General features: G+C 39.8%; 2 protein-coding genes across 7 annotated transcripts in view; one reads left to right on the forward strand and one right to left on the reverse strand.

The window, feature by feature from the left end:
- The window catches only part of DGKH (diacylglycerol kinase eta), a 544,322-nt gene that overhangs the window by 32,170 nt on the left and 485,320 nt on the right, over positions 1-26,832 (reverse strand). The window lies entirely within an intron of this gene.
- EPSTI1 (epithelial stromal interaction 1) overlaps positions 1-26,832 on the forward strand; it is a 62,416-nt gene that overhangs the window by 10,362 nt on the left and 25,222 nt on the right. For all 6 annotated transcript variants that reach the window (XR_009968133.1, XR_009968131.1, XR_009968132.1 and 3 more), the window contains 6 exons: positions 2,217-2,300; positions 6,928-7,001; positions 7,636-7,719; positions 13,122-13,195; positions 23,323-23,416; positions 26,610-26,693. Coding sequence is in view for 1 of the 6 variants with exons in the window: in XM_062636817.1 (XP_062492801.1) it covers positions 2,217-2,300; positions 6,928-7,001; positions 7,636-7,719; positions 13,122-13,195; positions 23,323-23,416; positions 26,610-26,693 (494 nt within the window). In the remaining 5 variants the exon portion in view is untranslated. The remainder of the gene's footprint in view (positions 1-2,216; positions 2,301-6,927; positions 7,002-7,635; positions 7,720-13,121; positions 13,196-23,322; positions 23,417-26,609; positions 26,694-26,832) is intronic.

A 26,832-nucleotide genomic window follows, 5' to 3' on the forward strand; every position in this document is an offset into this window, starting at 1 on the left:
GAAATGTTAAGACTAAAGCAACTAGAACCACTGTTGGTTCTTGAATCTCCATGTAAGGATTGTAGGTGGCTCTTTTAATGAAGCTTGTAAAGATCATTTTAGATGGAAAATATCTGTGGATATAAGTTCACTTTTATTTGGCGTTAAGTCTTGCCTTTGAAAGTAGCCAAGCAGGATAACTCCTGCCAGAAAGACTTGGTGAAGTTACAAGAGGTGGTTGTAAAAGAAATTCTGTATGCAGAGGTGACCAAGCACTGCAGCCCTACATTCCTGACTGTTTATTTGTGCAAGTTATGAAAGTCTGAAGGAATGTCACTCACATTTTGAGCCCTCAAGAAAGCAGTGCAATTAAATATTTTTTTTCTCAAACATAATGAGTTCAGCTCAAATGCTTCACCATTAGATTGGTATAGGGTTGGGTTTCCTTTGGCTGCAAGAAAGAAAATGGATTTTTCCTGAATGAAACTATAACCTTCTGGAAGGAGAAATAAAAACATGATCTTAGAGCTGGCTCTGACGTCAACAGCAAAGATGCTTCTGCTCTAATAAAGATCTGTTTTCACTCTGTGCCACCAGTGTTCAAGTTTGAAGCATGCCAGGTGTTTCTGCCTTGGATGCTGCCAGAAATATACTCTCAACAAGTCCAGTCTCTACATAAGTACTTGTTTCAAAGGTGAAATAACAAGCTGGTTTCTGTCTTCAGCCTCTTTAGGGACTTGCCCAGGAACTAGCTTTGTCTTGTTAGAGGAGAGCTGGTGTTATCATCTGATAGCCATAGACTGCCGCTAGAAAATATGATTCATATTAGTTTTAGTAAGAGTGAAATGAGTGCCTAGAGGAATTATGTACTTCTGTAAAACACAGCTCCTCTTTCCATAGGCTTTGTCAGCCTTGCTATTTTTTCCCTTTGTCAGTCAATTTGAAAGCACAGTTTAACCAACCAGCCATCCTTGACCATGCGGCTGGTGCCTCTGGCTATATTGACTAGACTTCACCTGACCACACTGGGAACTTGCCACCTACCATACATGGATGAGTATTGAAATGTCTTACTCTGAAGCTGAATTATGCATTCCTCCTGTTGTTATGCAGGGAGCATGTAGCTGGGAGGGAAGATCACTTTTTTTATTCCCTGCTGGGGAGCGTTACACTACAAGCACTTCCCTCCATGCAGCAATAACATCTTAAACGTAACAGCTTCTGCTTTGTCTAGAAGAGTAAACACTGTGGCATTTGCCTACAGGTTCCTAGGGGTTAAAAAGCAGTTTATTATCTGTCCCTTTACTCTTTTTTGTTGTTTTGCTTTTGGGGTTTGATTCGGAGAATACTCCAGGAACAAACTTGCCAACAAAGTTTTCAAGCTGATAAGCAGGTATTCTTTATTGCAGCGAAGGAGACACGATGGATAGCTCCTCCTAACATGTGTCTCCGTATTGCTACACAAGCCGTCCTTATATAGTCACTGGGCATATATACATATTCATGAGGCTACATATGGATTAAATCATTTTCCAGAAAGTTCCCCTCATGTGTACAGAATTGTGGTGGTGGTCTCTGAGGGTTGTTTACTTCTTCCAACAATCTTCATCACTTCTGGCAGCCTTTGAAACATGCACAGTAGATGCTTATACCACCTTAATCGGTTCGTTAGCACCAGAGACATAATAATCCTCCTGTCCTCCTACTTATCAGTTAGTTTAACTGTAGCCCAACCTGGACACCCGCCATTCCCAGATACTCCTTATCCCTGTGTCCTGTTCTTCTAGACTGTTTTTCTTAAAACTATGTCAACTATAATGATTTATTTTGTACAAGAATTCTCAGTATGCTCTCTAGCTGTACTCTACTTTTTTTCTATGTATCATGCACCTCAGTAATTTTCCACTGCTATTGTTAAAAAGCCATGAAACTTAACATTATTTAGAACTGATTCTAAAGGTTTATATATTCCATTTTGTAATTTTGTGCCCCTGCCCCTTGTCTCAGGTTAAGTCCTAAGGTTTTTTCACCATACAGTCTGAAATTAGGCAAAATGTTTGTTTTGTTAGCTGATCATTGCTCTGACTATGTAACCTCCTGGGGGGTGTATGCACCCCTTGAAAACAAGTTTGTCTGTTCTTGGATGGTCTTCAGGGTCACATAAAATTAACAACAATGCCTCCTTTTTAGTGTCGCCTCTAACTTTCATATATTTGTTTCTTTTTGTACCTGCTCAGTTGCTAAGAAAGAGCTGGATGACCTGCAGCGGTGGAAGGAAAAGCACAGGCAAAGGCCTATTAACTTGGTTCCACAGAGACTGGGTAAGACATGCAAATCATCTATTATGAGTAACAAAAATTTATTTTCCAGGTCATGAAACATTTTTCACTTTTTCTCACATGCTACTTATTAAAGAGATTCAATGTCCATCAGGGCTAACATGAGCCTACTGTGTGTACTCTGTGTTTTTTGACGGTCATGGCAACCAAGATGATTCTGAAACAAAACAGCATAGACTGTCACCCAAGAAATCTGTCAAGATCAGTGTAGAAAATCTATACTAATATTTGGGAAGAAAGGCAGATTATCCCTCCTGCTGGTGACATTGTCTGTGGTTGGTGTCTCTGTTGGGGTGCACACTTGGCATTAGTGTGCGGATGGACAGCATGTGTCAGACCCTCCAGTTACCTACAAGAAAACTCCTCTGTGTTAGGGGCCAGTACATGTGCTTTCCTGACTGCTGGCTCTTTAAAAGGCAAAAGTGATCCCTTCAGCTTCAGCCATTTGCAGGCTAAATGAGTGAGGCTCTGAATTACCAATTTTATAAAAATAACAACAGACACAGGTAAATGGAAAACAGGATGAAAGGCTGCAGGAACTTAAGTCACTCTGAACTGATGTGTTTGATAAGGTAGCCAATTTTTTTTCTAGACAGGTGATCTCTTCAATTGTAAGCACTATAAATAATTTAATTTAGTGCTATTTGGGTGTTAGCTAAAAAAAAAATAAAAAATATGAAAAGTTAAAAAACTAATGAACCTACCTCCAATCTTGTATGGAAATTAAGACTGAAGATTATGCTGAAGCAAGAGGAAAGCTATTAGAAGTGCTTTTGAAGTACCAGTCTTCAGACCTATCTTGTTTTACTATCTTTCTTTAATGTCTTTGGCATAAAAGGTAGGAAAGAGCTGATGAAACTTGCTAGCCAGACAAAACTTGAAAGCATCATCCATATAGAACATGAGGATATTGCACAGCAAAAATGGGATGACCTTCAGGAACTGCACTAATAGAAATGGGCAAAATTAATTCTGACAAAGTGGAGGATTAAAATGATTCCTCTATTAATTTTGTAGATCTGGAACTGCTCTTCCTTTGCTTTGCTGTCATAGGAGAATTTGGGGTAAACAGTGCAGGTTATCATCTGCCTTGACCTGGGAACTAAGTTCTTTCTTTGCCATGCTGCACAATGTAAGTTTCGTGTGATGCACTGTGTATAAAAATTTGTACCAGGTGGGAGATGGAGGAATTCAAACTGACTCCAATGAAGATTTGTGTTTGTGGTCAAGATGATACTGGTCCCACATGTTTCTTTTGCCCAGCAGCCTGAGTCCCAGTTGGTTGCAGTGGTGAGACTAACCTTGAAATTCGGTGTAACACCCTGTATTCCCAGCTATTCATGTGCAGTCATGTAGCTGGACATACTCTTTGTGAATTCAAGCTGCTTCTTCTTGCCTGTGAGCAGTTCCTAGTAGACATGCTTCTGTCCCAAGAGGAACACAAAGAGAAATCTAAACCCAGAAGTTTTGTGTGTGTTGTCTATGCAGAATGTGTGCAGGCTGGCTGTGTGACTGGGTGTGTGGTGGCAAACTTGCAGTGACTGGGTGTAGGAAGTCTTCTTCTGGTCCCACTGCATTCTTTGGAAAGAAGCAAATTAAGAGGGGGAAAGAAAGCTGAAAGAACTCAGGGAGTTTATATGAGCTCTTCAGTCAGTGTCTAGCTGCCACTTTGAAAGACCCCTGGAGACTTGAGACACATGCACTATGTTCAGTGCCTCTGAAAAGAGGTAAGGTGCAAAGATCATTAGATCTTATCATTCCCACAGGAACAAATTTGGAACAGAAGAGAGCTCAAGGAAGAAGAAAAAAATACAAGTGGCATCTCTAATTTCACAAATGTAGGTACTCATTAAGGTAAAAAGTATCGTATATTATTTCCTCAGAGTGATTTTAAGAGACTACACATCTGGTCCAAGTCACCAGAGAATTCTTGAAGTTTCTAATTTTCCATAGGGAAATAGATATTCTGGATTTCAACTCTCTAATATTCAACTGGCAAATTTTCAGGTACCGTGGAGGGTTGAGAGCAATGAAAGATGCATGTTCTGCTGTTCTCCATGACCAGTAAGTGGAGAAAAGCTTGATAAATGCCATAGTCTCTTTTTTTGATCATACTATATAAAACCAGTCACAACATATTCTGACTTCAGTGGAATGTTGGACACATTACATGCAAGCCAAACTGAATGAATTAAACCTGGCTGAAAGGCTATAGGCAGTGGCTAATAATGATGGAAAAACTGTTGAGAGCTTATGTCCAGCAAAACATGCAGAAAAATGCAGTGAACACAAGAGTTCTAAATGTTGCCAATAAAAGACTAGAAAGAAAGACCACACATCCAAAAAGATTTAAAACTTGGTCAGTAGCGATCCTACTTTCTAGACTTGGGGGAGAGACACTCTACAATGCAAGTTGTGTGCTTATTGCTACTGTAAGCTTGTTGCTTGTATACCGTATGGCCAGTCTTTCTTGAGAGTTTAATCTTAACTGAGTTATTACAGTATCACAGTATCACAGTATGCTAGAGATTGGAAGGGACCTCAAAAGATCATCTAGTCCAATCCCCCTGCCGGAGCAGGAACACCTAGATAATGTTACACAGGAATGTGTCCAGGCGGGTTTTGAATGTCTCCAGGGCAGGAGACTCCACAACCTCCCTGGGCAGCCTGTTCCAGTGTTCTGTCACCCTCACTGAGAAGAAGTTTCTTCTCAAGTTTAAGTGGAACCTCTTGTGTTCCAGTTTGTACCCATTACCCCTTGTCCTATCGTTGTTTGCCACTGAGTAGAGCCTGGCTCCATCCTCGTGACACTCCCCCTTTATATATTTATATACACTAATAAGGTCACCCCTCAGTCTCCTCTTCTCTAAACTATAAAGACCCAGCTCCCTCAGTCTTTCCTCATAAGGGAGATGCTCCACTCCCTTAATCATCTTAGTTGCCCTGCGCTGGACTCTCTCCAGCAGGTCCCTGTCCTTCTTGAACTGAGGGGCCCAGAACTGCACACAATATTCCAGATGCGGTCTGGATTTGTGTGCATAGAAAAGTTGCCACACTAAGGGAATTGATCTCTTATCCACTGAACCTCACAAAAGTACCTAAAAATTAGTTACCTTTCATTACTAATTGGAGAAAGATACTTTAATGAAGATTGATCTCTCCTGAAAGATCTAGTATAGTTGTCTTACGTTTCCTAGAACCATAGAGTGGTTTTAGTTGGAAAGGAGCTTAAAGATCATCTAGCTCCAGCCCCTCTGCCACGGGACACCTTCCACTAGACCAAGTTGCTCAAAGCCCCCTCCAACCTGTCCTTGAACACTGCCAGGGATGAGGAATCCACAACTTCTCTGGACAACCCCTTCCAGTGTCTCACCACCCTCACAGTAAAGAATTTCTTACCAAAATCTAATCTAAATCTACCCTCTTTCATCTTAAACCATTCCCCCTTGTCCTGTCACTACATGACCTTGCAAAAATCTCTCTCCAGATTTTTTGCAGGCCCTCTTTAGGCACTGGAAACTGCTCCAGGGTCTCCCAGAGCTTTCTTTTCTCCAGGCTGAACAAGTCCAACCCCCTCAGGCTGTCTTCACAGGAGAGGTGCTCCAGCCCTCTGAGCATCTTCACGGCCTCCTTTGGACTTGCTCCGACAGATCCATGTTCTTATGTTGAGGGCCCCAAAGCAGAATGCAGCACTGCAGGTTGGGTCTCACCAGAGCAGAGCAGAGGGGGAGAATCACCTCCCACCACCTATGCACACTCCATTTGGTGCAGCCCAGGATGTCAGGCACCTCACCAGGTTTTCCTAAAGCAAGAAAATACTTTGGAAAAAAGTAGACAAAATAATAGAATCAAACCCACTCTCTCCATCCCTTAAGACACACTTTCTCTGTGTGGTTGGTTTTTTATTTGGGTTTGTTTGTGGTGGGGTTTTTGTTGTCGTTATTGTTTAAGTGAAGGCTGAACATTACGGAAAAAGGTTTAGATGTTTTCAAAAGAGAGTTTATGCCTTTGGAAAGGACACCTTCTGATACCTGAATATGAATAAGAGGTCTGTGGGAAAAGGCTTTGATTTCCATTTCAGAAAGGTGATTCTTCCTAAAGCTCCAAGATATTACTTAGAAGATATTCAAATGATAGCATCCTGTTAGCTGGCAGACTCCAAGCTCCTAAACTTGATAAAAAAGAAACTTTTTGGTAATAAAATTTCTGAATCTATATGTGTATGTGTGACAAACTGAGCAAAGGTGGCAAGAGCTAGATCTGAAAATGAAGGCTCACCTGCAAAGCGTAACTGATTTTTTGAGAATGGAATAGTTCCTCAGTAAACTGATCATCTACCGTAGGACTTATTTGCTGGTAGAATGGCTGATACAGTGGATGCTCTGTAAATAACAAGCTAGTGCTTTTGATGGATGGATAAAATGATCAAAAAGGTCTCCTATCTGTTCTCTTTAATGTCAGGCAGCTACTGTAATTATGAAAAATTTCCTGTATATGCATACATCCAATCTGTTTTATTGCTCTGTTCTGCAATGGCTGGTATTTGAACTTAAAATGCTCATGCAAAATGCAATTTATCCTTTTTTTTTTTTTTTTTTTTCCCTTTCAGGTGGAAAGCAATCAGAAGCTCAAGTAAGGCAAAACCAGCAAATGATGCTCATGCAATCCAAATACCAGCAAAAGGTCAGGAAGAATAAATTTGTTTATTATAAGAACTCAAAACCCCTTGCTTTTCATGAAGTGTTTCATATGGCTATAAAATGAACTCACAGCTGCTTTACAAAAGAAAGCCATGAAACCTGAAGGAAGCAGCGGAAAACTAGAAACAAATGTTCTGCACCAAAGAAAATGAGAAATCTGGCTATAAATATGTAGCAAGCAGTATCACAGATCATATGTAAAGTGATAACCCATGCGGTTGTAAAAGCTACTTATATGCCTCCCTGTATCATCTGGCACGCTGCCTAAACTTCAACTAATTGATCAATATACCACCCCATCCAGTGCTTATATAGAGGTGTTGTTCCTATTATAAAAGGTTTAAATGCTATTAAGTTATCAATCAACTGTGTGATTCCTTGCATAAATACCCATTTATCAGTCCTAGATTTCTCAGCCATCTTAAAGCTGATACTGGAGTAGCTGGTGCATGGCCTGCTTTATTCAGTGTCTCATCATAAGAAAAAATTCTGGAAACTTTCCTCAAACACACTTTAGATTTGAAAGACATGCACTGCAGGAGCGAAGTCAAGTCACCTTATGTGTTCTTTGTATGCATATGTATGTAAAATTATTTTCTATGTTTATGTCAATGCAGCACAAGAGAAAAGAATATATAAAAGCAAAAAAGGAAGCTGAAGAAACTGAAATCCTGAAAAAGAAAGCACTGCAGAGAGAAAAGGTGAGTATGATTGCTGCAGAGTTAGAGCTATAAAACAAAGGACATGTCTTGATACTTGATTTAGCTGAACTACACGGAACAGACAAATTAAATGGTAGCCCTGGATTGCATCAAGGAGTTAGGAAATTCAGTTCTCCTTTGACTAAAGGATGCCTTACTTGGTGTTCTTTGGGGCTTGAGCATTCCTCTGGCTCTTCAGAAACTCCAGTATCTCAATCGCACCCATCCTGTAGAGTTAGCAGAAAGGGAGTACACTAGGGTCAGGGGAACACAGGTCACACACTGTTGTGTATACAGATTATATAGTTCACTTTGGCATGAGCTTTCTCTGTAAAATCAGATTGTGGCAGATCACACAAAGACCTCATAGAAATCCATAGCTGCCTGCTGTACGCATGGGAAAAATACAAGAAAATATAGCCTGTCCTAGTGGAAAAGGAATCCAAATCGTGAAGAGGTCAGTGTAGTCTATCTGCATTGTGCTGAGCTCACCCTGAAATTCAAATGCCACTCCAGCCCCTCTGGGGCTTGCACACCCAGGTGTATTGCTAATATGTAAGGTCACTTTCCTTCTAATATTCACCATACATTGACACCAATGGTAGCTCACTTTCAAATACTATGTTTGATTTTGTGTTTCTTTGGTTTTTTTTCCCCTAGTTATTCTCACAGAGGATCTTATACTGTGTGTTGCATAAACCTTTGCAAAAGTTAACTCATGTCTCCTTGCTGGCAACCAAGTAACAATCTCTTGAGATTGTAATGTGGAACTAAAAAAAGAAAAGAGGAGGAGCATGATACTGATGTATGTAGTAATGATAACAGAAAGGGAGATTTCAGGTTTGCAGGTTTTGTCTTCACAACAGTAAAAATGATCTTCTGTGCAGAAGCTGAATGCTGAGAGTTAATTTAAAAAATCATCACTGCTGGATGGCTTACGATGGCACCCACAAACAAAAATAGCATTAATTGCCTCTAGGTAAGGGTTAGTCTGTTCCCAGTCTTTCAGTGCTTAGCATTGCTCTTTGAGCAATAAATATTTGCCCATACCCAATAGCTCACAGGGGCAATAAATACTGTCATGTGAAAATGTCATAAACAGTTACCAGCTCATGTATAGCTCCAGAAACAGTGATGACAGCAATTGTAGAAAGGGGATTAATTATACTTTATTTACCTATTAAATATATTGTTTCCCCATGGGCTTCTGACACAAAAGATGTTGCAAGACTGCTATGATTTGAATTTACACCTAAAAAATATATTGATGTATCAGTTTTCTTTTCATGCTCTTTAAATTTCTTTCCCTTCACTCCCACAGAATATAAAATCTTTATAGATGTTGTAGATAGTAAAACTGTAGCTATCAGTTTCTTATAAAGCAGAATGCTACGTCATGGCAAAACATCTTTGCCTAACAGATGGTTTAATTTGAATAAGCAAACATATACCCACAAAGCAAACAAACAAAACAGAGGAGCATGAAAGGGAACTCTTAATTTGAACTCCTTTATTTGGTGTGTCTTCCACAACAGCGATTGAGCTGCTGCTGATTTCTGTTTGGAAGATATTTTATATATAAAAAATGTAGCTCTGTGTGTAAGGAAAGCATGCTGAAAAGCTTCTTTTTAGTGTCAATTTGGCTGCCTCACCCTGCCTGCAGATGAAAGGCTCTCAAGAGCAGAGTATGACAGGGAAGGGATCCTAAAGAACTGGTACTGTACAAGCAACATTAGGCCCTGGTTAGTGCAGGAGAACTTTATTTTTGAAGTGACAGATCTGTAGACAATTGCACCTGCGGGAACTCAGTGGAGAGCATGCCTTTCTACAAATGCACAAGCTTTCTTTTCTTGCTGGCAAGTCCTTTTGCTGAAGGTTATTATTCATGGTCTGGTGTGAGGCTTCCCTGCCTGTGGTAGGGGTTTGGAACTAGATGATCTTGAGGTCCTTTCCAGCCCTAACCATTCTATGATCCTATGATTCTATGATTCAATAAAACCCAAATCATCAGACAGTCTGAAAGAAGATAATGGCTAGCCAGTTTTATCAGCAGGGCCTCTGAAACTTTCACAGCTGGAAAGCTGCTTTGCCATCAGATGTGAATGCTGAAGCCCTATGGACAAATGTGCAATGACTAGAATGGGTGCTGGTGCCCAACTGAGTTCTTCCTTGATTATAAAGATGATGTACTGTAAGCCAGTACTGCTTATAAACACAGGATCTGTTTATGTTACTGCTTTAATGCTGGTTTTGCAGAGAAAAGCTGTATCTACTCTACCATTACCTTTGTGACCAAGAGAAAACTGGGTGCCTGCCAAAGCAGTACCCAAATGTGGAAGGTCTGCCTTACCATCTGTGCAAGTCCACCTGCTTGTCTCTGCCATATTTTCATTAACCATGAGGTTTGGTGCTGGACTGCCAATGATCTTGGCATCTACCTTGTCCTTCTCCAGCTCCCATAGAGTAGGGTGGACCCTTCCCCCTCATTCTGTGAGGTCCCCCCACAGGCCCAGTTTGTGTGAATTGTCACTCAAGTGTCTGTGTGGAGCAGCGAATGGGATTTGGGATCCCCTGCACTCCACGTCAGGGAGCTTCTCCTGGGCCTGCTTTGATTTGTTCATGGGATAACTCTGGGCTGCATGAGTTTGGATATTATTGTAAGCTAGTGATCTTTCAGTGCTCACTGAAATAATTTTGGAAAGACTTTGTAACACTAGCAGGGAAGTCCGTACTTCTGTGTTTGTCCCTAATGCCGAGATGTGTGTCTGTTCTGAAGAAAGTGTGGGAGTACATGGGAAGTAGCGCTGTTATTAGTTACCCATTAGTACCTTAGATACCTTTTGTGTAGCCCTTCACATCACAGATTTTGATCAGACCCAATCACACTTTCTTTGTGTCTTTAGACTGGATGTTAGGAAAAATTTCTTCACCAAAAGGTTGCTCAAGCATTGGAACAGGCTGCCCAGGGAAGTGATGGAGTCACCGTCCCTGGAAGTGTTCAAAACCCATGTAGATGAGGCCCCCAGTGACATGGTTTAGTGGTGGAATTGACAGTCCGGGAGTAATGGTTGGACTTGATGGTCTTAAAGCTCTTTTCCAACATAGTTGATTCTGTGATTCTGTGATTTTGGGTGGAAGGATTGTCAAAGTTCCCAGAAAAATAAACAAGTGGGTGATATTTGGCTTCTTGTTTTTTAAGCTTTCTGCATTTGTGGTTTACAGAAAATAGCATAAGTTAGTACACCGGATATTTGTTTCCTGCCATTCAATCTCTGTTCCTATTACCCTACTTTTAGTCTTTCCTTGTATAGTCTAAATCTTGATGAAATATTTAAAGATTCAAAAGATGTTAAAAGGCTTAGTGTAATTCTACTGTGTGCAAATTTCTTTTGCTCTTACATTACATAGTAACAGTCCTACCGTCTTTAGATGGAAACTGTCCTATTTAGAATAAGCTGTAATTTCATTTTATTCTTTATCAGATCATGTGCTCTTTAATTTGACTGTGTTAATCAGCATGAAAGGCCTTTTTCGGGAATTTGTTAAAACCAGGCACTTTACAGACCTTCTGCTAATGCTTTTCAACATGGTTACCTTCAATATCACAGCTGTTCTGCTCTTGGCTTTGTTTTTGAAGGCTGTGCCAAATGTGGAGTACTTTGGCAATGTCTATTGATAGATTATCATTAGTTAGAGTCCCATTGTCTGTCCTAAGCAGGGGTCCCAGAGTAAACCTCCAGAGGAGAAAACAATCACACCAGCCACAAGTAAATAATTTCAATATGCTGGAGTTTTCTTCAGGCACCATTCTGAATAGCTGTAGGGTATTTCCTTTGTTTTTATCTACTGTGAGATGGCAGTGATATTGAAGAACTGTTCAAAGTTAACATCACTGTCATGTTCTAGCTAGGAGCTAGACCACAGCATCTCTGGTGAACTTCGGGTTTGAACTTTCAGGAGCCTTGCAATATGATGGTGGATCCCACATCAAGTGTTGTTTTCAGAGGTGAAGGTATCAGCTTGCTATGTTGAGCCATGTTGGGGAAAAGCCTGGGAGCTATTACTGATGTCTGAGGGTAGCAACATCAATTTTGACAATAATAGATGCTGTCAGATTTCCTTTCTTCCTCTGCCTTTTTTTTTCCTTGTAAATTGTTAAGTTGCACAGATGGGAAGGAGCCTTTTGCCTAAAAAATCATCTGTCTTTGAGTAGGAGCAAACAAGATGTTCATTGAACACTGTCAAAATTTACCTATATTGTGGGGTGAAATCCCTTGCTTTAGTTTGATTTTTTTTAATTGCATCAGTACTACCACTGTCTCAGCATGACAAATGACTGAGCAATGGGACATCTTATTCAGAGATTCATCTTCCTCCTTTTGTTTATTTTCCTATTGCTTTTTTCTAAATAACAAGTCCTTTGCCTTCCAACAGTTTGTATTGTTGCACAGCACAGTGGCTCTTTTCCCATCAGCAGACATCTGACAGGATTTTTTTTTGCCTTAATTCAATACATGCCAAGGAGGAATTTGCACTTGTTTTGCAAATCTCTTCCAGACAGTCATTCTTTATCCAATTAAAAAATGCTCACCCTGAAATCACTGAAGGCAAAGTAATTAACTGCCAGTAGGACTGTAATTTTACTGAAATGTTATTGATTGCAGAACAAGAAGAAAATGATGGGGGTGGGGGTTATAGCCCAGTTCCTAACACCACTTTCCCTTTTACACAAGCACACACCCCATTTTACCTGGCCCTGCACAAAACCTCCACCCAGGTACAGTGTCCTGTCCCTGATATGGGGCTCTGATCAAACAGGCCATTCCCACTTTCACCTCCCTTCTCTTCTCTGTAAGTCATTGTCTGAAATTTCCAGGGCACTTTCTTTAGAGCAATGCCTGGTTGCTGGGTTACCCAACAATTACTGTTTTTCATTCTCAGGGTGGGTGATGAGCAGTGACAGTCCAAGGTTGCAGTTAGCTCAATGTGCTACTCGTTGTGAGCTTTGGGTAGGAGCTCCTGTTGGAGCATCCCCCCCCTCAGCTGCAGCGGGGTAGCTTCTGCTCAAAATACAGTAGGGCAGAAATCCCAGTTTGGCACTTCTGATTTGTGTTTTTAATACACTGAGCTGCTTTTGAGTGCTCTTCCCGCTGAACCTTGTGCTTTTGTATTTCAGACTGGTCTCTTGATTAGGAGCTGTTTGGTCATATCTGAATACTTTTAAATTTGAGATTGGGTCACTTCTGTACCCACCTGCTGCTATAGCTGTTTGGAAAAAAAAACAAAAAAAAACCAAAAAAACAACCAAAACCATAATATTGAAATTCTTAAATTGAAATAATCAGTGTTTGTTTCTGGCTTACTAAAATCTCAGTTACGTTTTCCTGGTTTTAATGCTATAGGCAGAGAGACTTGAAGTTAAGAAGAGGCAGCAAGAAATGCAAAGAAGAGAGATGTTCCTTGAAGATCAACATTAGTAAGTAAAATCTGAAATTTATTACCTAAAATTCTTCATCTGCTTGTCCTTCTGGTTTGGGTGGGGTTTGTATTTTATTTTATTTATTATTTGTTTGCTTTTTTCCAGTTTGGGGCTCAGGGAGGGTTTAGCTTCTGTTGCTGTTTTTTCACCTTTTGACTTGAAACTTCTGACTTTAGGGAACGAGGCAATGGGCACAAGCAAAACTACAGGAGGTTCCTCCTGAGCATCAGGAAACACTTTTTTACGATGAGGATGACTAAGCATTGGAAAAGGTTGCCCAGGGAGGTTGTGGAGTCTCTGTCCCTGAGGATATTGAAAAGTTCTGGACAACTGGCTCTAGGTGGCCCTGCTTGAGCCGGAGGTTGGATGAGATGACTTCCAGAGGTCCCTTCCAACTTCAATCACTGATTCTGTGAAATATTGCAAGCCTTGTCCATACCTTACTCTGAGAAATTTGGTTCAGTAGATTTCTCTTAGCTTCTCAAAACATACACTTTGAAATGAAAACTGTGAATTATAGAATGACTTTGTGCTTTCTTTCTCTAACTGAATCAATATATGAACATTCAAGACTAATTATTGAAATGGGATCTAAATTACCCATTTATTTTAGTGACTAGTAAAGAAATCCAACCCGCATGAAAATAATGAAGACTTCCTATATGTAGCATGGTCCTACAGCTTAAATGTAAAGATCTGCTGTGAAGACCTACTTTCTAGGAATACCTCCTTAATATCAGATTTAGATACAGTTTAACTTCTAGCATAATTAATTCCATTGGCAGTGAAATTCCTGCCCTGCCAGTTCACTCTACCCTATTTATTTAGTTTAGTCACCTTTACCTTTTTTTATCTTTGGCTCCTGAAATTGCTCAACTGTGTTCTTAGCATGATTGATTGCTCTTTCCTCCTCTGTGACCTTTAAAGGAGTCAATTTTGTCCCATGCTAGTAGCTCCAGTTCTTTCATCATTTGCCCAGACTGTTCTCTGATGCATAGACATTTTAGTGCTTTCTCACTGATCTCTGGCTTCCTTGACTTTTTCCTTTTATTTCTTCCCATTTGGCTTTAGGTACAGCTCTTTCTTTAAATGCATTGCCAAAGTTTGCCTGTAGATACTGGTATTTTGCCTGCTGTTTGTCCTCTGTTTGTCCCAGTGTGGATTTCCCACACACCTGGATTCCTCAGGATTTTTGAAGACCCTGCGCAGCTTTAGATCTCTGCCTGTTACTGACACACCAGACACCTTCATGCTCTTTGAGCCTACCTCAATAATGAACTCATCAGATCTTTTCATTGCAGGGTCCTCAGTTATGGGACTTGCTTTTTCCTGAAGGGATTGTCAGTTTCCCATTTGAACTGATTTTTGTTTTAAATCTGATTCAGTTATGCACACAGACATATCTCTTGCTGTCCCTCACCTTCACTTGGTACATTTTTTTGCTTAGGGTGAAATGAATTCTGCTGATCAGCACTTTTTCAATTAAAAGTAGGCTTGGTTCTGCCAAAAGCAGGCCCAAACCATCTGAAAAAACTTCTTGTGGACAGTCAGTTGGTCCCCAGGTGGTGCAGAAGCTACCTGGACACTGAGAAGGAGGCTGCTTGACAGCTGTTCTGTCCCCTGATTTACGAATTAGTGAGTATTCAGTCTGTGTCATCTTAGGAGACCAAACTGACTGATGCAAATGAAGGTAAAGATGTATTGTTGAGCTCCTTTGCTCAAGATTATGTTCAACTATCAGAAGATTATTTGTACATATCATGTATTGAACACACACCATGAGGGCCCTGCAGATACTGCACCTGGAGGCAGTGAGGTGAAAACCTACCTACAGTGAATACGATTTTGGTTAAGCAAAAACCTCCCATACCGTACAGTGACACTAGTGCCTTCCCTGATCTGAAGGATGGCTTCTGGTGGGCCCTGGAAGAGGAGTCTTTACCACTGGACATTGTTGAGATTGTATCGCAAAGAGACACTGGCTTTATAGAGCACAACATCCAGAAGTAATGGAAAGATACTGTGTGACATATCAGATCTTGTAAAGTAATTCCACTGAAGTGCTGACAGTTGTTCGACATGTTCACATAGAAGTGCTTGATATTTGAACTTGGCTAGGGATGTTAAGGATAGCAGGAAAGGATTCTATAGGCATGTAGTGAATAAAAAACAGACTAGGGAGAATGTAGGTCCCCTCAGGAAGCTCTCGGGAGAACTGGCTACACAGGATTTGGAGAAGGCTGAGGTTCTGAATGACTTCTTTGCCTCGGTCTTCACTGGCAAAGGCTCTGACCACACCACCCAAGTCTTGGAAGGTAGATGCAGGGACTGTGAGAATGAAGACCTTGCGCCCACTGTAGGAGAGGATCTGGTTCGAGACCATCTTAAAAATCTGAACGTGCACAAGTCCATGGGTCCTGATGAAATCCATCTGTGGGTCCTGAAGGAGCTGGCTAATGAAGTTGCGAAGCCGCTGGCCATCATATTTGAGAAATCATGGCAGTCAGGTGAAGTTCCTGATGACTGGAAAAAGGGACCTAACTATTCTATGATTCTATTTAAAGATGTGATTTTGCCTACTATGCAAAAAAGGGTCCATCATTTAGGACCCTTATGTCTAGAGGCAAAGAGAACAAATATAAGGTTTTGCCCCTTTCCTTGCTGTCTCTGCTAGAGTATTTTGATCTCCTCCCATGCTTGCTAGGAGAGAGGTAAAGGAAGGTCATACACTGCATATAAATCAGTGACCTCTGCAAAGTCATATCCTGTGGAGCCCTTTCAAAAGATAAGCTGCCTTGTTAGCTTGTCCTCTGTAAGCCTCTGCAGCTGCAACATCACAATTTTCCTGAGGAGATCAATGCCTACCAGCAGTCTCATTAGCTGGGAAACCTTTTAAAATTGATCACCACCTCCAGCTGTATCAGTCTCCACGGGGTACAGCCCAATCAGTACCTCTCCTTTATGAAATGCCACTTCTATTTGATAAGGAAAGGCAATTAAGATTCTCATGTCATTAACATACTCTGGCAATAAAGTACGATGCTGCCCAGGAGTTTGTTGTTCTGATTAAATTCCTATCACTATTAAAACCAAGAACATCTCACTGAAATCACCTTTCAAAGGGTGTAACATGAAGTAAGTAAATGCCAAAAGGGAAAATTGTCTGCAATATTGTCCACTGTCTTCAGAATACAGTCACCTCCTATCTTTTGGGAGCTTTGTTAGCTTCTTTGTGTACAACTAGCCCTTGGAAGTCAGCTGTATCTGTTGTCACAGTTGCTTGGCTATGTGTTTATGTCTCGTGAGAATGAAGTCTGGGCATGCATACAGAAGGCTGTGGAAAATTCTGCAAGCCTCTCTCTTTTGGGATCAGCAGCTCCTCTAGCTCCTCTGACCCAGGTGGACTCAGACTCTCTTAGGTGACAAAGATTGACAAAACTTACAAGGTACCTCTTAAAGCAGCTGTGTATAAACAGCCTGAAGAGCACACAGGAACAGACTTTGGGCTGGGGGAACTGATGTGTGACTGGTTTCTACTCACAGAGGAGAAGTACTTGAGAGATTGTGTTATTATTGCTGTAGTTCTGCCAGATCTAGAAAATGAGTATTTGTCCCCTTGTCTACCGGAAACTGCTCATACATGAAATGGAGCCCTTGCTTCTGAGTAATGGTGTCTTACATGTATTTTACATTGATGGCCTGTGACAGAGACTGCATTTCTGTCAGAATGCATTAAAAGGTGATAAATGACTGTGTAATCCTTACTTTGCAATTGCTAATCCTGGTGAGGAAAGGACTAACTGTCCTCTTTTCAAGTGAGAGCAAAGAAGAGGTTAGGAGGCTGGCCCAGGACATTTTAGGACATCCCTCTTTAGATGGGAGACAAAAATTGTCATTTAGACAGTAATGAGAGATGGCTAACTCATGCCTTACTTTTCTCTGTAGCTTGCTGTGCAGGCTGTGTGAATCTGTGCCTGAACTGCTCAAACCATGTGGTTTGAGCCCAGCTCTTTAGTAAGGTGCTTTTATTTAATTTGGATTTGACTTCCCAGTAACTGTAGTGTTTGAAGGGGTTTGCTGCTTTCCTAATAGCCATCTACCTATTTACATAATGAGAAAAGCAGTCTAGAACATAGGGTTACTTTTTAATAGTACACCATGGCTGTTATATCACTTCATCCTTCCCTTTGTTACGCGTTCATGCCTCTGTTTTTGTGAAGGTTGTGCTTCTGTAAAAATTCCTGGCACTGCTGCACTCAGGTACATGTGTGCACTCAATATGTTCTGCTCAGAATCTGGAGCTGGAAACAGAACTTGCCAGAGTGCCTCTAAGTGCGTATTCTGAGCACAATGCAGAAGGTTCACCAAACCAAGCTGATATACAAGTGCCTGCCAAAGCAGTTTTCTCAAAAGTCATAAAATGCAAGAAAATAAAGCCTGAATCAGACCAGAATTTTTATTTTTTTTTTTATCTATTTTCACAGGATAAATACTGGTGTCCTTGCCAGTTTTCAGTCCCCTATGATGTGTGGTTCAAACAACAGGCTGGTAACAAATTTTCCCCACAGAAGTGCAAGTGGAAACCTGACCGGACTTTTAATATAGATTGCTAGAGAGAATGAAAGAGGACTTGAACAAAAAGGGTTTGCAGCCTTGAGAATCTTTTGTTTGCTTCTTTTCACCACAATGGTCTTCATTTTGTTCATTTGCTCCTTATTATTTTAAGCATTGTCAATTATTTAGCTAACAGGCAGAAAACTAGGCTTTTATAGACATCCAAAGGGACTCTCTTGAGTGTAATAATGAAGGCAGTTTATTGAATGCCTGTGAGGTTGCTTTCTAATTGTATGCATTATTCTGCCCATGCAAGCTGGCTGAAAATATCGAAGCAGATTGCACATGCAGATGGAGCACACAGAATGGAAGATCTATGCAACAGACTTACACAAAACTGCATTTTCCATAAAACTGAATTTATGCTTATTACTTCAGATAATAAATTAAACTTACGTCTAAAATAACATTGAAGAATACTGGATCAGTTGGTGGGAGGAAAGAATAGCCTAGCAAGTTGGTTGACAGGAAAGGTTAGTTTTGGGTGTGGGTAAGAAGTGACAAAAATAATTCTGCTGAGAATTTTTTTTAACCTATTTTTGTACTTTCTTGAAGCTTTATACCTAAAATGAACTAGTGCCACGTTTTTTTGTTCTTATCCCCAAGAACAGGAACAAATGCTCAAGAACTCGCAGACAAGAAAGCCTACCAGCTAAAGACAGCACAGTTTTGATCTCTATAATTAGATATGTCCAAGTCCTCTTGACTATGCCTGTGCTTTACTCCCACTGAAGTCCATGAATGCTGCATTCAACTTGGTATGTGGCTATTGGAAGGACTTTTATTGGAAAGCAAGTGAGCTAAATACCCAGAGGATGGCCTTTCTTCCCAGTCAAGGGCATTGCTGAAAAGCCATCAACATCATACAGGAATTTAATGGATTAATTATGTCATATTGTAATTTTTCACCTTATAGCTTCCAGCAAAAGATGAATCCCCCACTCACATGCACACAAAGAATGGACATTAGTTCACACTGGCAACTTTTCACATGGCTGATGTCTGTTTTTTAATTCTTATTGAAAACTGGACTCTGTCCTGCAGGCATAGATTCAAGTTAAGGTACAAGTAAACCAGAATCCATGTAGAGTTGAAGGCATGTTTCTTGCTGAAAGACGGAGATGTCTTTACAACCTTGCCCCTTGTCATGGCCCAGCTATGGAAAACAGGGCATTCGCTTGTAGCCTTCTAATTTATATAAAACTTGCAAACTTGTTGCTGTGATACATCTCAGCAAAGATGGGATATGATAGGAGGAATGTATAACTGTATGCCATCAAAAAGCATTGGTGTCCCCACTCAGGCTACTTGCAACTTTCTTAATGGCTTAATTTTGAAATACGTACCTTTTGTGGGATTATTTTTGCAAACAGTATTATGGACTCCCCAGCTTCATTTCCCACTTCAACAAATGATTTTCATTAGTGAAAATCCCAAGTATACCTCCCTCTGAAGTCTCTTTCTCCATTTCCCAAATCAGAATCTATGGGAAAACTGCATAAATGGATCACAATCTCATCAATCTTTGCATTGACTTCAGGAATTTCTTTTATTTTAACATTTGATTTTGTTAGGCAGAGGAGAACCAATGGCCCTACTACTAGCCAGGCTGGCTGTAGTACATAGCAAATGCCTGATCAGGATGTGTATGGCAATTCACGAGGCAGAACTCTTGCTGAGGAAGGAACAAGGGCATCAGTAAGAACACAGTCACCATGGAGCTTACTGAAATGAAGGGTAGCTTTTCTTTTGAGTAGGCTTTAGTAGTGTTAAGCAGCTGAGCTAAATTCCTGCAAAATTTGAGGAAATTGTTATGTTTGGCCAATTAAATATGTTGAAGTGTGGAGAAGTGTAGATATGTTTGCTGGTGCTGCAAAAAGATGTGTCTTGAATGAAATTCAGTTTGGTTTTTTTTTTCTTTTTTTTTTTTTTGGTGGGGGGGGAGGGGCAGGGGTGGGAGGTCTGCTATTGTTTCAACGCCACCATGAAACTTCTGGGCAGATATGTGAAACTAACATTATGTATGCATTATGTGTGGTTCTTAGTTTTTCAGCTGAATTGGAAGAAAATTATGAAATATCACTTTAGTATTGCTTACTGACAATGAATTTGGAAGCTGATGTGTCTGTGTTATTCAGCACTAGATACTACTTCTATTGTTTTAGCAGCTACTCATGTTGTCTGCTCTCTGAAACTGCTATAATGATTTACCTGGCTTGGGATTCTTTATTTCTACTTCTTATTATTGTTTCTGAATAGCTCTTACCATGCTTGCGGACATTCATTAGAGTAGAATTGCTGGAGATCCTGCAGCTTGAGAAAACAAGGAGCTGTCTTGTGTTCAGTATTAATAAGTGTGGCCATTATCTTTAAAAAATTGTCAAGAGAAATAAATAGATTTATGATATATGCAACAGTACTGTGCTGCTTTTATTTTCAAAAGCACTGGCATAAAAGCCAGTATATTTTTCTGTATCCTGGCATTTCAATATCCATCAATTTAAGCAAAAGAATTAACTGCCACTTGTGTCATTGGGAAGGAATAATGAATATTACAAGAAGCCCTTTTAATTGATGCATTTTTAATGTTAGTCTGTAAAACAGCCTTAAACCCAAGAACTTTATGTGTAGGCAGAAAAAAATTATTTTCTTTACATCTTTGTACTGAGAGGAATAAAATCTCAAATTGTATGCACTGCTTAGCAAGCAGTGTTGTGCAACTCGGGTGGAAGAAGATGCTGGAGCCTGAGCCCATGTCCTTATTCATGTCCCTAAGGATGAATCCACCCCTAAATTGGGGCAGTTGCATCCAAAGTGCCTGTTGGGAATTAATTGTGGTTGATCCTCATTCCTGAACAGCATCCAGGAGTTATTTGGGAAAGTGCTGTTTGAAATAGGTCAAAACTATTCCAGGAACTGTTACCACAATATAGATGGCTGAGTTTCCATGCTAAAAGCATTGCTGGGTGCTATTAAATGTATTAGTATGGGAGTAGCCTATTTTACTTAGCAGAGCAAAAGGCTTGCTCCCAATGGTGTGATGGGAAACAGGGCTACCGAGAAGACAAAAGACCATAAGATTGCTCCACCTTAACCAATATTTCTGAATGGCTCTCTTCCTGTCAGCCTGAAGCTTAAGTGTAATCAGAGCTCAGGTCAGCAGCCTGTTAGGATGCTGCCATCTTCTTTGTCTAAATTTTGGGTCTCCTTTTGCCTAGCTAGTTTTGAAGGGTATCAGGATTCTGCTGTTTTCAAATTAATTTCTCTAGCTCATGCTCTTCTTTCCTTAATATTAATCAGTTTAGAGGAACATATTTAATTAGCATCTTTGATTAGCCCTTGAAGTTTTAGCAAGCAAGCAAGATGTTGCTCCAACTCTTTGAATGCAGAACACCTATGGACACATTGATATGCTGATTTCCTTCTGGAGATAATGCTTTCCTCTCTGGAACATTAATTGGACTGTCATCTCTGACTTCCTCTTTTCCCTGCAGCATGGCTTATGCTATGCTCTGCATTGTTACGATTATAGGTTTAATATTATGAAAGACACCATTCAGACAATATTTTGATAGTCTGACAACTCCAGATGCATTGCTAGGTTTCTATAGAGATGCTACACAAGGAATTAACGTATATGACTGACTTGACTGAGTTCACCTTTAGTCAGGTTTAGAAACCTGAGTCCTTTTCTTGTAACAGGGACACTTTACTAACGTATTACTTAATTGGCATAGTAGGGTGTTTTCTGTATTCAAAGGCAGTGCACAGTCTTGCAGAGAAATTTTATTTGCTTCCATTCTTGTAATCATCTTTTCTAATACTGAAACTGAGTTAGTTTTTCATCTATCCATGTGCTGACCTGGAAAATGCAGTGTCTTAAGCTTCCACCTCTTTTTACACAAATGAGAACTCCCACATACCCCATGTCATTCTTTTGCCATCCATAAGGAATTAGAACACCCAGGTATACCTCCAAGTTGCCAGATATTTCTTTGCAGAGCTTCAACCTTCTCAAATATATCCAGACTTTCTGTAGGAGTTCTGACTCTTTCTGGTGCAGAAATAAATGATTTTAGCATAGGTAGAGCAACACAAAATCTGCGATGTAAAACCTCAAGTTCCCAGAATTGTTCTGTGCAATCTCAGTACTTAACCACTCATCTTTCATGTAAAAAACATATGAACTTTATGCTTGGTTAAGAGGACTATTAATTTATTTAACTTTGATATACTTTGTATATAAGGGAATCTTATGCTTCACTTGATTCTTTCTGTATTGTGAGTTGGCTGAGGTCCAGGTAGTGGAAAAAAGGGAGTGAACTGGGAATGCTGAGAATTTAAAAGCATGACTTGCTACAGCCTGATCAAGTACTGTACCTGAAGTGGTAATATGGTTTTGTGTTGTGTAGAGTAGCGGAGAATCTGTGGGTTCCTGTTGTTTTTCCCGACTTCTCAAGTGAAAGTCACCCACTGACCAGCAGGACATTTTCCAAAAATGCATCTACTCACCATTTGAGATCAGAGGGTGAAAGAGAAAAACACACTTGGTAGTCTGTTTCAGCAGTTAGTCAGCATCACTCATCGGCCAAGTCTTTTTCTCCAAGGTTAAGCAGCTATCATTGGTAGCAACATCTTCTCCCACTGCCAGAGTTAGCTGATTGTGCTGCTAGCAGAATAAATCTTTGTGTTCAATGCCTTTTGAAGCACTCTTTCTGCTCTCACTTCAGTACCTTCATGCTTTCCAAAGCTGTATATAGAAATAAAGTTTCCTCTTTCCTCTAATTCTATTGCTTTGAGTGAGCGAAGACTTGAATGGATATGCCTGGGACTGCAGTTTTGCAAACTGGTTCCTGATCATGGCACTGAAACTCCTATTCTTGATGTTTGGTTTTGTTTCTGCTAGTGACTTTATTTAACTGTACTTGATTAAAACTGTGAACAAAGCAATGCTACTGTGAAAATCCTGTTTAGTTGTGCAATCCTGCTTCAACTAAAGGCAGGCATTTTTTTTTTCAGTGCTACAAAATGCTTCAGTCTCTCTGCTTAATTAAGAAATCTGCTGTAAGTTTGCATTGTATTAAGCATAAAGGAAATATCCTTAAAATAATCTTTTAAATAACTTATCTGAGATTTACAGATCTGGTAGAAGGATTTGCAACAATTCAGTGAAGCAGTTGCATCCTGGTGAAGTCCAATAGTATGTGAGTCTGTGTTTTAGATGCTTTACAATGATGAAAGAAAGCGTAGCCACTGTAAACCATAAATATGCAAATAACAAGAATTGTTTGCTTAAAACGTACTCCCAGCAAATGTCTTATCCATAATATAGCCTCTTACCCTCTGTCCCATTTCATTCTGTCTGTCTCCGTAACCTTCTGTTCCACCTGTGGTGTTTTTAAGCTGGCACATGATAAAATGTCTAGGCTAGATTCCAAGGGTGGAATAAAAAACTGTATTTATTTTTATGGAAACACTAACGATTCTATTTGGATTGGATTTCTTCATAGCAAAACCAATGAATTATTGAACAGATTGGACGTGGGTTTGCCAAAGAGTGATTCCTGTCAGATTGCTAATCATGGTGCAGAATCTACAGCGTGGGTAAGAAAAATCATGGCATGTGCTATATTTTCTATCAGCTTTCCAGGTGCTGTCAATAGTGTAATATTAGAATATTCTAATTGAGCTTAATTGCCTAGACAGAACTCAGCAAGTGCCAAGGGCTCTTTCTGGGTGAATGAGATTGTCTACATTGTTTCTTACACACTGACAGTATCCTACATATTAGGGGACTGCCTTTATTATTCACAGACCTCTCTTTGGTAAATGAGAACCAGATTTATATTCTAAGGTCAGATCAGAATCTTAAATGTGCTCTGTACCCATCCATTGGTGGCAAGCTTTTATGAAATCTCAACTAGTTCATGTCAGCAGATGCTTAACTTCTAGTCAGAAGAGAAGCTTATTCCTCATGCATCCAAAAAGTGATTCCATAGACTGCTTGGGGACTTTGTCCCAGTTTGAATGAACCTTTTAAGTATCAATGTAACTAGGAAGTAGATAAAGTACTGCTTAAGTTTCATTATTCTAATTGCCTCAGAAAGGCTTTTCCACATATGATTAGACTATTCATGTCTAAACCACTTTCCTCCTAATGTAAAAGCTTCCAGTGATGGATATTAAGCCTGAGACAGAAGTATTTCTCCTTTAGGAGGTTCATAACTGGGGGAAAGACAAAGAGCAGGCAGCCAAGTGGACAGAAATTGTTGTTACAAGCAATAGTCCTTAGTCAGCAGAAACTTGGAATTATCCAATCTGAGTAGCCCTCAGTAGCATTCAACCTTGAACAGGTTTGAACAGAACCAACAGCAGACTAAAGAGAAAGAAAGCTTTACCTCCATATTTTGTAAGAAGCTTTGGAAATGCACAAGATCCTCCTGGTACAGAGATGGCTGCAGGCATTATATATGACAGATCTGTCTTGCCTCTAGTATTGCTTCCTGCTTTTCATTGCATGAAAAGGGAAGGTGATAGAAAAATTATTCTTTCTCACTTTGATTTCTCAGGTCATTTTGTGTCTCTAAGAACCCTAAAGAAATTTTAGCATGTGTGGGCAGATACACAGTCTGAAGGAGCCAATCTCTGCCCAGCATTGTTTGGCAGAATGTCAATTGCAAAGGGAGTGGCTTTCAGACTGCCTTTGTAATCCTGGGTGTACAAGTAAAATGAAGGATTACGGGAAGGGAGAAAATATGTCTTGAAACCACTTCTACTTACCTCTTGAAGAATCCAACATTGAACACTGGGGAGCTTGTTCTTTGGTAGGGGAGACCCAGATCTGCAGCCTTTCATATGGTGTGAACGTTGAATCACAAAACCAAGCTCATATCCTCAGGACTGACTTGGACTTCAGTATTCTGGTGTCTTCATATCTATACAGAAGGGGGTGAATGCCTGAGAGAACACTGAATTCTTTCATGTGTACAGGTCCTACTTGCAGTCTTTGCCTTCTACTTCACTTACCTATATGTGCCTTTGTCATATCAGTTTTGAAAGGTTTTTTAATAAGTTATGCCAAATTACATACCATAATTCATTTTTGGATTTACTAGTATCAAAGCAAATAATATACATCTTTTATCTGTAATGTTCTTTAATACTAGCTGATATTATACATGTCTTTTTAATGACAGCATTTCTATAGCTTTGTGTATCAATACATGACTTGCTTATAATGCAGCAACATAGTTAGCAAAATGTCTTCCCAACCAGCTTGGATGAGGTACAGTCTGTAGGCTTACAGGCAGCCTCTGTGCTCTGTGTGAGGAACCTGAAGCACATAACCAATGAGTTGTTATCTAAATAGACTTGGTGTACTACCAAAATGCTAAACCAGTGGAAAACCTGAACTCTAATTTTGATGTTATCATGGACCTGTCCTTTGCCTAGAGTAATTAAAAGATTCAGGAGCAACGTATTTGAAATAGTGAAATGTGTTAAGCTTAGGAAGCACCTGACATACATGCTAAAAGGGTGGTGGTGGATAAATGCATGATTTTTTAAATTTAAAATTTATGTTAGAAAAAAGTTTGGGGCAATGTAAAGTTGATTTTTTTTCACTCACATAATTTCTGTGGTAGTTGTATTCATTTAGCACACAATTCAAATATTAGTGTTAAATATTACTTGATGTACGTGAACAAATTTAACTACTTTGGAGTGACTCTGTCATTGGTGACTTCTCTGGCCTGCTTATTTAATCAAGCCCATAATTAATTTTAATCCTGTCTTTCAAAGTGTTACCAATCCTGTGTAGATTTTTACTGTCTTCCAACTTGATTAACACACACTTCACACAATTCTCCAAGACATTACAGAGAGTAATGAATAATATTGGACCTAGAATGAGTCTCCCTGGACACATGTAACAACTTCTCCCAGCTCAAAATTGAGCTATTAATAATTGCTTTCTCTTTTCAGTCTTTTTAGCAAATTATGTGCCTGTTGTTTTAATGGTGTCAGTCTGCATGCATATATCAAATTTCGAGAACATTGTGTGGGCCTGCAACAAATTCCTCACCAAAGTCAAACCTGCACACTTCTTGTATTAAATTGTACTGGCTCATTATTTAGTGTGCTACACTATGTGCCTGATCAAAGACTTTACAGTATAAGTTCCTATGTAAAAGATCCTAAGGATCCTATAAGATCTTAATGGTAGGCTGGCTCTTTGCTAACTACAACTTGTGAAAGACCAGGGTTAGTTATTGTACTGAAAACCTACTACACAGTTGAATGCATTATTCGTGATGTGTAGTTCGTATTTTCAGTTCTCTTGGCTGTCCCACAAATAATACAGTTTTGATTTCTCAGTTTCTGTTGCCCTACCTCCACAAATAATTCCTCTCTGTTACCAGGCCTCCATTCTGCTTTGTTAGCTTGGTAATGTTTTCTTTCTTCCCAGAATACCCCATCTAGCTATCAGATTTCCTGATTGTGCTTTCTGACTGCTCAGGGCATGTTTATCCCTGCCACTGGGACACCAAGTAGTATGTGCTCTGGCTACCAGGTTGTGATGTGGAAGTGGACATTGAGCCAAACCAAATGACCAAGAGACTTTAAACCACTTCTTATTTAAATTCTAGTCTTGAGACTAATCTATTTTTTAAATAACTGTAATCATTCAACTGGTTCTTTTTTCTTAAATACCTGTATAACAATTTGGGAATAAGATTTGGAAATTTGTCCCCCTTCTCCCCACACCAATATGTTTATATTCTTTGCTGAACAATAGATGAGAAGCCGTATGTATAAGCAAGCTCTTCGAGAGGATGAAACCAGAAGATTAGAGGAAATGAAGCAAGAACAACGGAGGAAGGTAATTATACATTAACAGTTTGCATATTGTATCATTTTTGCATGCTGTGAAACCAATTAAATACATTGATTACTTGTAGCCTACGCACAGAGCTTCTCTTTAGCAAAAGTGATTCAGACACTGTTTTCAAATACTGTGA

This window comes from Pezoporus occidentalis, unplaced genomic scaffold (assembly GCF_034315485.1).
Source record: "Pezoporus occidentalis ecotype Australia unplaced genomic scaffold, CSIRO_AGI_Poc_V1 ctg5, whole genome shotgun sequence".
Taxonomy (NCBI): Eukaryota; Metazoa; Chordata; class Aves; order Psittaciformes; family Psittacidae; genus Pezoporus; species Pezoporus occidentalis.